Source organism: Syngnathus floridae, chromosome 4 (assembly GCF_059516105.1).
Source record: "Syngnathus floridae isolate MCC-2025c chromosome 4, RoL_Sflo_1.0, whole genome shotgun sequence".
NCBI lineage: Eukaryota > Metazoa > Chordata > Actinopteri > Syngnathiformes > Syngnathidae > Syngnathus > Syngnathus floridae.
The window spans coordinates 5,572,901-5,583,753 of NC_142416.1; the positions used below are offsets into that span (position 1 = coordinate 5,572,901).

General features: G+C 42.1%; 1 protein-coding gene across 3 annotated transcripts; it reads right to left on the reverse strand.

The window, feature by feature from the left end:
- Positions 1 to 3,473: 3,473 nt before the first annotated feature.
- dctd (dCMP deaminase) lies at positions 3,474 to 10,506 on the reverse strand. 3 transcript variants are annotated; one of them, XM_088374207.1, is made up of 6 exons: positions 10,193 to 10,496; positions 9,933 to 10,095; positions 8,281 to 8,416; positions 7,122 to 7,238; positions 4,621 to 4,717; positions 3,474 to 3,779 (listed from the first exon to the last, which is right to left on the reverse strand). In XM_088374207.1, the coding sequence occupies exons 1-6, from the start codon at positions 10,231 to 10,233 to the stop codon at positions 3,695 to 3,697; spliced, it is 639 nt and encodes a 212-aa protein (XP_088230333.1). In that variant the 5' UTR covers positions 10,234 to 10,496; the 3' UTR covers positions 3,474 to 3,694. The 3 variants fall into 3 exon arrangements, with proteins under 3 accessions (XP_088230333.1, XP_088230334.1, XP_088230335.1); XM_088374208.1 differs by having other exon boundaries at positions 9,933 to 10,032; positions 10,193 to 10,493; XM_088374209.1 differs by lacking the exon at positions 4,621 to 4,717 and having other exon boundaries at positions 10,193 to 10,506.
- Between the last annotated feature and the right edge of the window lie 347 nt (positions 10,507 to 10,853).

Here is a 10,853-nt window from a genome sequence, read left to right on the forward strand (position 1 = left end):
GGGGGACTACCACCCCAGTCTGCCAATCCAGAGGCACCATCCCCGATGTCCACGCAATGCTGTAGAGTCATGTCAGCCCCACAACATCCAGAGCCTTTAAAAACTCCGGCGGATCTCACCCACCCCTGGGGCCTTAGCCCCGATGAGTTTTTTAACTACCTCAGTAACTTCGACCCCGGAGATTGGAGAGTCCACCACAGAGTCTCCAGTCGGTGGAATTGAGGTCTTCGAAGTATTCTGCCCACCGACTCACGACGTCCCGAGTCGAGGTCAGCAGCACGCCGTCCCCACTGTAAACATTGTTGACGGTGCACTGGTTGCCCCTCCCGAGACGTCGGCTGGTGGACCAGAATTTCCTCAAAGCCGTCCGGAATTCATTCTCCATGGCCTCGCCAAACTGCTCCCACTCACGGGTTTTTGCCTCAGCAACAGCTGAAGCCGCGTTACGCTTGGCCATCCGGTACCGGTACGTCGGCTGCCTCCGGAGTCCCACAGGTCAAAACAGCCCGATAGGACTCCGTCTTCAGCTTGACAGCATCCCTTACCGCCGGTGTCCACCAGTGGGTTTGGGGGTTAATGCTACGACAGGCACCGACCACCTTACGGCCACTGCTCCGGTCGGCTGCCTCAACAATGGAGGCACGGAACATGGTCCACTTGGACTCAATGTCCCCCGCCTCCTCCGGGACGTGGGAAAAGCTCTACCGGAGGTGGGAGTTGAAGCTCTTCCTGACAGGGGATTCTGCCAGACGTTCCCAGTACGTTTGGGTCTGCCGGGTCGGACCGGCATCTTCCCCCACCATTGCAAAATATTTCCACACACGACTCTTTGATTGACTTGGCTTCTCAACAAGCCGGCGTGTTGGACTTCCACTCCCACTTGCTGAAGCCATTGTTACGAATGAGAGAAAATCTTCTTCAGCGCCGCTGACTGCTGCTCCGTGCTGCTCGCATGCATATACTGCCCCCTTCAGTTCTGGCAAAAATCGACACAGTTCCCCGAGTGAAAAGTTAAACATTTGGTTCAGACGGTACCACAAAAAAGTAGGTATGGACGTATTTTTTGCGTGTTGGTACCGGAAGTATCAGTTCTTGCGACAATCCTACTTTGTAGTCATTGGCATGTTTCAACAATTTTTTATAAAAAAGAAAAAAAATCATTTCCACAGTTTGGCTCCTCTTCTTCTTCTTCTTCCACCCATAACACGTCATTGTTAGGCAAAACATTTTCCTCTGTCCGGAACATTCTGTAATAATCCAAAGCTGGCGTCTAGCATTAGGCAACATATCAAGCATTAATCAAAACATAAGATATAATCGAGTACTGAACATTCTTAGACGCCTTTGGCAGTGTCCGTGATTTAGAAAAACATCAGGGGTGGATTAAACAGTTCATTAAAGGTCATTAAGGTATTCAGGCAATTTATCAATTTTTAAGTGCACAGAAATACATATCAGATCATAAAGTTATAAAAACCTTTGTCATTACTACATATCAAAAATGTCTAGTTATGTCTTCTTTATTTAGTGTGTAGGTATAATTATATGCTTAAAATGCTTCTTTTATTAATTTGATATGTGAATATACTTGTCTGCTTATGTACTTTATTCAATAAGGATTGAGCATATCTGTTTTTGTAGCGAGGCAGCACTTTTTGTTTTCGACTCCATTTCTTCCAAGTTCTAAAACTGTGACAGTACCAAAGCAAGTGGGGTATGGGCCATAATTGCTGTGAAATCAAAATGTCAGTGATTCAACTCATTCAAAACAAATGTTTGGGAGTCCTGTAGCCAAGAAACACACAAACTTGGACACATCCTTTTGTACCATGGAAAAAATATGTTCACAATGTTGACAGGACAGTCTGAGAGATTAAAATGGAATAATCCCGTTTTAAAGCATACTTTGAGGTCAGCTTCCATCCATCCATCCATCCATCTTCTTCCGCTTATCCGGGGTCGGGTCGCGGGGGCAGCAGCTTTAGGAGGGACTCCCAGACTTCCCTCTCCCCAGCCACTTCATCCAGCTCATCCCGGGGGATCCCAAAGCGTTCCCAGGCCAGCTGAGAGACATAGTCTCTCCAGCGCGTCCTGGGTCGTCCCCGGGGTCTCCTACCGGTGGGACATGCCCGAACACCTCCCCAGGTAGGCGTCCAGGAGGCATCCTGATAAGATGCCTGAGCCACCTCATCTGGCTCCTCTCAACGTGGAAGAATAGCGACTCTACTGCGAGTCTCTCCCGGATGACCGAGCTTCTCACCCTATCTCTAAGGGAGAGCCCGGACATCCTGCGGAGAAAACCGCTTGTATCCGGGATCTCGTTCTTTCGGTCACGACCCATAGCTTGTGACCATAGGTGAGGGTAGGAGTGTAAATTGACCGGTAAATTGAGAGCTTTGCCTTTTGGCTCAGCTCTCTCTTCACCACAACGGACCGGTACAGGGTCTGCATTATTGCCGACGCTGCACCGATCCGCCTGTCGATCTTGCGCTCCATCCTCCCCTCACTCGTGAACAAGACTCCAAGATACTTGAACTCCTCCACTTGGGGCAGGATCTCATCCCCGATCCGGAGAGGGCATTCCACCCTTTTCCAATCGAGGACCATGGACTCGGATTTGGAGGTGCTGACCCTCATCCTGACCGCTTCACACTCGGCTGCGAACCGTTCCAGCGAGAGCTGGAGATCACGGCCTGAAGAAGCCAACAGCACCACGTCATCTGCAAAAAGCAGAGACGCGATGCTGAGGTCCCCAAACCGGACCCCCTCAACGCCTAGGCTGCGCCTAAAAATTCTGTCCATAAAAATTATGAACAGAATCGGTGACAAAGGGCAGCCTTGTCGGAGTCCAACCCTCACTGGTAACGGATCCGACTTACTGCCGGAAATGCAGACGAGACTCTGGCGTCGGTGATACAGGGACCGAACCACCCTTATCAGTTGGCTCGGCACCCCGTACTCCCGAAGCACCCTCCACAGAACCTCCCGAGGGACATGGTCGAACGCCTTCTCCAAGTCCACAAAACAAATGTGGACTGGTTGGGCGAACTCCCATGCACCCTCGAGGATCCTGCCGAGGGTGTAGAGCTGGTCCACTGTTCCATGGCCAGGACGAAAGCCACACTGTTCCTCCTGAATCCGAGGTTTGACCTCCCGACGGACCCTCCTCTCCAGCACCCCATGAATAGACCTTACCGGGGAGGCTGAGGAGTGTGATTCCCCAGGTCAGCTTCCATAATACATTTTTTACATTTTATTTTGTCTCATAGTTGAAGTGTACCTATGATGAAAATTACGGCTATTTCTCATCTTGTAAGTGGGAGAACTTGCACAATTGGTGACTGACGAAACATTTTTTTGCCCCACTGTAAGTGAAATGGCCAAGAACTTAACAATATTTCTCCTTTGCCATAGTTGGGGAATGTCTTTAGATCAAAAAAAAAAAGATGAATGATTTTTAAACTTAAAACATGTAGACTTGTAGGTGGAACTCAATTTAATTTTCAATTAAAAATGTGAAAACAATATCTATAAAACTCTTCTTGTTACCTAGATGGCAAAAGCAAGTAATCTGTATCTTGTCAAAAAAACAAAAACAAAGACACAGGGCTCAAAAAGTATATACATAACAAATGCAACACTTTCTCTTCCATGTTCTGGCTTTTTGGCTGGCCTTGATCAGAAATTTGGATCGTCACGTTGCTGAGTTGTCCAGCGCTGTTGGGAGGTTTATGGAATTAAAATCAATGGTAATCTTGGTCCTCTTCGGCTTGAATTGCCTAACAAGAAGACAGGAGGATGTAAATACATAGATTTACACAAAAACAAACAAATGTCAAGAATTACTAGCCTAACTGTAGCACTGTTTTCTTTAAAGAAACAAAATCTTAAAATATGACTACTATAAAAGACCAAAAATGCTGCCCAGTTAAAAAAAAGTCAAAATGGCAGTCTTCCTGTTAGCATAAGGTGAGCCTTTTTTTGTAAGTCTTGAACTGTTACATAAATCACACAATTTTCACAGATCCAGGTGAAACATAGAACCAGGAATGGCTCATTAACAATTTGTAGAGGGCACTGTAGAGCCAATTTCTGAAACCTGCATAAGAAATCGCTGAAATATTGATTGTTATGCCAGGTGTGATGTTTGTGCCAAGTCTCACGAGTTTTCGCCTTGGTCCAGACCCTCAAAAACACCATGATTGTTCTTCGTAAAGAGCACATTGTCACGAAATAACGTTTTCAATGACTTTTCAGCCTTAACATGTTAACCAGATGAAACACCCAAAATTTGATAAAATATGATAGAGTTCATTCAAATATGACCTCTGTAAATATGCAAAAATGGGCAAAAATTGTACTTTCAAATACTCATAACTCACTCCCTGTACATGTTGGGGTATAGGTATGGACGCCTTTTTTGTACATATGAACGTGCCCCATTTTGTAGCCACCGGTGGCAGTTAAAGCACCACTATGTCTCTATGTTCATTAGTTTACTACTATGAAGACCATCTCTCAACCGTAAACGGGGGGTTGGTGTTATGGAAAAAATGTTTTACAAGTTGGGACCACCAAAGCTGTATACTATAAAGTCACACACAAGAAATGGTTACTCACTGAAACTGTACACATGCCATATTGAGTAGTCGTCTTGAGGCAGTCATCTCAGGTGTGTCATGGTATTTGTCAGAAAGATAGACCACTGCCTTAATGCCTGGACAGAAGGTCAGTGCGACAAAGCAACGATACACAACAACTAGAAAATGTAATGTCTGGAGAAATTGCATGTGAAGGCGAAGAAACTGAATACATTCTTAGGGAATGCTGCAGAATGATGTTGAAACGAGTTGAATTACTTGAGAAATGTAGAAATGAGAAGTGTAAAACATTTTGGAGAATTTGGGGTGAATTTCAAAATTGAAAATTTTGAATTTTTGGTAAGTGGGAAGTTGTGGAATAGGTAGGAAAATGATGAACAGTTGAAAGTTGGAATGGGTTGAATCAGTTGAAACATGTGCAAATAAGAGGTGAGAAACAAAATTGGGGACAATGTGGCGTAAATTTCAAAATTGAAAATGTGGAATTTTTGTCAAGTGAGTAGTTCTGGAAAAGGTAGGGAAAAGAAACATTTGAAAGTTGGAACGGGTTGAATAGGTTAAAAAATGTAGAAATTAGAAGGGAAAACGAAATTTTGGAAAAATTGGCGGGAATTTCAAAATTGAAAATGTGGAATTTCTCGTAAGTGTGAAGTTGTGGAATAAGAAAGAAAAATATGAAGAGTTTAAAGTTGAAATGGGTTGAACCGGTTGAAAAATGTAGAAGTTACATTAAATGTTAAATGCCCCATAGAGAATGAATGGGAATTTAAAAAAGAAATTGCGCCAATTTATTTTTAAATTTGTAACGAAACGAAAACTACGGGTTTGAAAGTTTCACTTGGGAATTCTACAGTTGAAACAGGTTAAATCGGACCAAATTGTAAAAGTTAGAGCAAATGTTTACTTTAGCACTTCTGGTTTTATTGAGGGCACTTCTGGTAGAATTAAGGTCAACTCTGATTTATTTGGGTCACTTCCGGTTTGTCTTGGGTCATTTCCGGTTTATATTAGGTCACTTCTGGTTTATATGAGGTCACTTCCGGTTTGATTGGGGGCACTTCTGGTTAACTTCCTGTTAGAATTGGGGCACTTCTGGTTCACTTCTTGTTCATGTTGGGGCACTTCATGTTCATTTTGGGGCCCTTCCTGCCCTCTGCGTTTTTGGGGGGGGGGGGGGATTCACGCTGAGCCAGCTTGGGTGGTAGGTTGTGCCAACATGGCAATGTTGTTCACAGCCAGGAACAAGCAGATGCTTAGGGAATTGTCATAATGTGGAGGTGACAAAATGTCCTCCCTCAACTCTTACTTCATCTTGTGCACTGAATCAAGCCAACACTGCAGGATCCCTAAACATGCTGTTTGGTAGCCTTGCATAAGAGGATGTCCCTCCCTTGTAGAAGAATGCAATCAACATGTCTGACTTTAGACTTTTGACTGTTTTTTCACTCTTCTACCAGTGAGGGCTCTAGTAATTGATCTTTAGGTTGTAATATTCATGTTAATTACTGGCATTGACTCTCCAGAGCAAGTCTGGTCTTGTTATTATTACTCTCATTGCTTGACTACCCAGACATACGTATGTATGTGGAGACCCCCTTCCGTCCTTTAAGTCATCAAACGCTCCATGCAAGTAAAAAGACGGAAAACAAATGTGTGATTTCCTCCATCCAGGCAGGAACGAACCTCGTCTCGGGTCTACAATAATCCCTTGTTTATCGCAGATAATTGGTTCCACGACCACCCAAGATAGGTGAAAATCCGCAATAATGAGAAAATATATTGTTACAATATCCACAAAAGACTTTTATGAAACTTTATTGTATTTTTGAACACTGTATTGTATTTGTACTTTTAAATGCTTTTTGGTATTTTTGAACACTTTTGTAAACATTTTTAAGTCAAACAGATTTTCAGAAACACTTATTTAAAAAATAAACCAGAGTAAATATATTGTTACAATATTCACACGAGACTTTTATTCACCTTTATTGTAGTTTTATACACTTTATTGTTTATCAAACACTTTTTTTGTATTTTTAAATACTTGTAAAAATGTTTAAGTCATATTGACTTTCAGAAGCATTCTTATTTAATTAAACAAATAAGAAAATAAATAAGAGTAAATAGTCCCTAACCCTTTAGTAATGACATAACAAAAATAAATATTTTTTTTTGGGGGGGGGGGGGCTGGGACAGATAAATTGCATTTCTATTCATTTCAATAGGGAAGGCCGTTTGAATGATAGTCATGGAACAAATTAAACTCGTATCTCAAGGTACTGTACAACTATGTTATTAGACATGCAAAGAGCATTTTTAATACTGTTGTTACACTATTTAACGATGGGAGTAAAAATAGTTCTCAGAGCAGTTTCATAAAGCCACTAACCATTACTTAACCCCCCCCACCCCCCCTTCCCCCCAAATAAATCAGCATTTTTCTTAGCATTTCAACATAAATCCATCACTAACAAAAAAAATCATCATCAATCAGCCAATAGAAATTACACCATTACCAACCTGCTTGGATGATGAGTTTAGCACATTCATTACAGGGGAACAGTGCAACATAGATGGTACAGCCCTTCACATCAGCACTGTTCTTGTTCATGATGGCATTTAGCTCTGCATGGCACACTGTGGGACACAACGCGGTGATTAATGCACCTGTGTCTGTTCTGAGTCTGGCTGATTAAGAAGCACTTTTGAGTTTGTCTTCAATGTTGAATTGGTACTGTATGTGACTATGATGTAATTTTAAATATGAGAGATATTTTTTTCAAAACAATGAAAAAAAAAGTCAGACAGATAGGAGAGTTAACTACAACTAACTAGAGTTAACTATTACGCCTTTTTGGGTGGTGAACTTCTTAAACCACTATGAGCCATGTTATGGAGACCCAGCTTAAAGTGTGATCATGCTGTTTTTGTTTAGTAATGTAATATAAAACTAACTCAAAAACCCATGGCATCTTTTCAAAAACGCTTTACAAAAAACATTCCTTTCTCCATGCCATGTCATATCCCTGGGAATTTGTCGAACCACTCTGATTTTATTTGACAAGTTGAGTCCCGGTTAAAAGCTTGTTTCGCTGTGTCATCTTGCTTCTTTTTTTGTGGGCACCGATACGGAAAACTAAGCTTTGTTTGTTGTTTGACGCAGCTCAGGTGCTGAGACATTGTTGGTGCAGTGTGCTTATCAATATTATGTTAGTAGCAATGCCGATACATTGCTAGCCTCACTGCAATGTGGAATATACTATAAATGATACTATTGGATTGAAAGCCATATTGTGATGATACAATCGTCAATCATATGCATCACTGGCCTCATTTAGAAATGTGGGATTATTTGATTCGCAAACGGACATTTTCATTTCAATACGACAGCTTTTGAGACCATTTCCACAAGGAGAGTTTTATCAAACAAATCAGCTCTTCACCTGAGTAGCGAACTTGGGAAATATTTATCTCGCCAAATTCATTTTCAAATCGTCATTGGCAACGTAGCAAACGCCGTGCGATCCCTGCTCCAGCTAGCACCCTGACGTCATTGTGACATCGGCCATGCGAGGGACTATAGTCCAGAGCGTCCACTCATGAGTGAGCACTTGGAATAAAGTCATGTAATAATTGATGCTGTTATGACAAGTCCATTTTTGTTCAAGTAACACATTACCATAGGGATATTTAGTGTCCAAACGATCAGCCGCCGACCGAGCCCAAGGCAGCTGATCATCATCACAGCCGTTAGGCATTCCATTGTAGCCAATGCCAACAATCTTCTTCTCCTGGTTCACTATACAGGCCCCCACCTGTAATTACAAAAATAACTAGGGCTGTCATTAATGAATCTTTATGGAGCCGATTATCCTATGGATCATTCGAGAAATTGAACACTACACCAATTTCCAATATAATAGTAAATTTTGGTTTTCAAGGGTCTGGTGCCTCTTTTTTCCCATGAATATATGAATGTTCCAGATGACGTAAGGAATTACAGTCAAACCTCGGTTTTCGATCACAATCCGTTCCAGAAAGAAGTTCGAGAAGCGAATCGTTCAAATTCCTAATCTATTTTTCCCATTACAAATAATAGAAAACAAATTTAATCCATTCCAAGAATAAAAAAAAACCCTGCATTTTTTCATTTGCGAATTTTTGTCCGATCGCGCGACTGCAGCGCAACGCCGAACGCGCAACCGTAGCGCGCTGCCGACTGCGCAACTGCACCGCGCTTGTCGCATTATTGTGACAGTGCCGTCGCTGAAATTTAGAAAATATTTTTAAACTCCTGATGTACTTTCCAAAATTTAAGTGGACCTCAGTGCGCAGGGAGCTGAATTTGGTCTGATCGCGCAACCACAGCGCGCTGGGCGCTCACTGTCGCATTGCTTTAAGAGCGTCTTTTGAGTTTTAGGATGGCTTTACTGCTCCCACTTGCTTTCTTTGGAGGCATAATTAAGGGTTCCTCAAAGTAACGAAAAGACAATAACCACGGAATCAGTCGGCCCGGTTTTCTCGGGTCCTCTCGGCTCATCTCGCGAGGTTTAACCTCCGAAATTTGTTGGACAACCCAAGCAAAAAACTTTAGATTTTTTTTTTGTTCGAATTCTGATTTGTTCGAGAACCGGGACGTTCGAAAACCGAGTTTTGATTGTATTAAAAAAATAAATAAAAATAAAGAAAAAGCCCACGCAATGACGGTCATGCTCGCCTGGTCCTTATTCATTTTTCTTCACCATTGCCCACGTTACAAAGGCAAGCTATGCCAATATGACAAGAACAAATTAATGCACACAAGACAACTGAATTTAAATCTTAACATGTTTTATGAGGTGAGATTTGTGTCAATATTATTTCCACAAATACATCCACAATTTTGTTTTTCAGATCCACAGATATATTCGTGATTTCCACGTTTTTCAGATTCACAAATACATTCGTGATTTTCACGTGTTTTTCGGATCCAAAAATATATTTGTGACTTTAACGATCTCATCCATCCATTATCTGTACGGCTTAATCAATCAATATAGTTTTAAAGTTAAAAGGTTGGTGCAATCATGCCATTTTACTCATTTTTACAGCTGTATAAAAACTTACAATCTTTGTGACGATTTTTCTTTGGAACCAACTTGTTGGAACGCTTGCGCACGCACACGCATTATATATTAATATAACCTCATTTGCCTGTGCATGTTAACTAAAGCCTGAAATGTCAGTTTAAGGCTTAAACTTAAACCTTAACCAGTTTGTTGTTGGAAGGGCTTCAACTTTAAGCCTTTCCAACAAAAACTGAATCGTTTTAAGTTGGGACACAATACACACTTGTGAGTTCGGGTCTTTGCTTCTCTGAGCTGACAAGAATGCCACAGCCATGAAGTACTCGGGCCATTCCAGGTAGTCTTCCCTCTTCTTGGTTGTGCAGCTGCAGAGATCAGTCCATTGACAAGATTCGGCCTTGAAAGGTTTGCAAACATGGAAATCGTGCCTCCAAGAAAAAAGCGTGCATTTCGTCAACTGACGGGGAGCCCCATTCTATGCGTGAATTGTTTCCGGAGGTGTCTCTCGTCAGATAAAACACTTACCCATGGCAAATTTCTGTCTTCGGCTGCGAATTGCTTTCCATAATCGGTCAACCTGGTCCGCGATACAAAACTTTACTTTCTACGCTTGGTTCCGCCAATTTGTTGATCCCTTTCTCTACTTAACATAACCCGGAAACAATACTGTTCACCCTGGGTTTTGTTTTACAGGTAAACTAAACTAATCGGAGCCATGTGCGAAAGTTCCGAGACTAGTTGTGCGTCAAAGATTTACTATACAACCCAAAATCCTGTCTAATAAAGTCAAAAGTGTAAAACTTACCTACCTACCTACCTACCTACCTACCTACCTACCTACCTGCCTGCCTACCTGCCTGCCTACCTGCCTGCCTGCCTGCCTGCCTGCCTGCCTGCCTGCCTGCCTGCCTGCCTGCCTGCCTGCCTGCCTGCCTGCCTGCCTGCCTACCTACCTACCTACCTACCTACCTACCTACCTACCTACCTACCTACCTACCTACCTACCTACATACCTACATACATACATACATACATACATACATACATACATACATACATACATACATACATACATACATACATACATACATACATACATACATGCATGCATGCACACAAATTATATATACATATACATATATTATTTTTTGAGAATAAATGTTCTTTCTTCAAAGTTTAGTCTGGC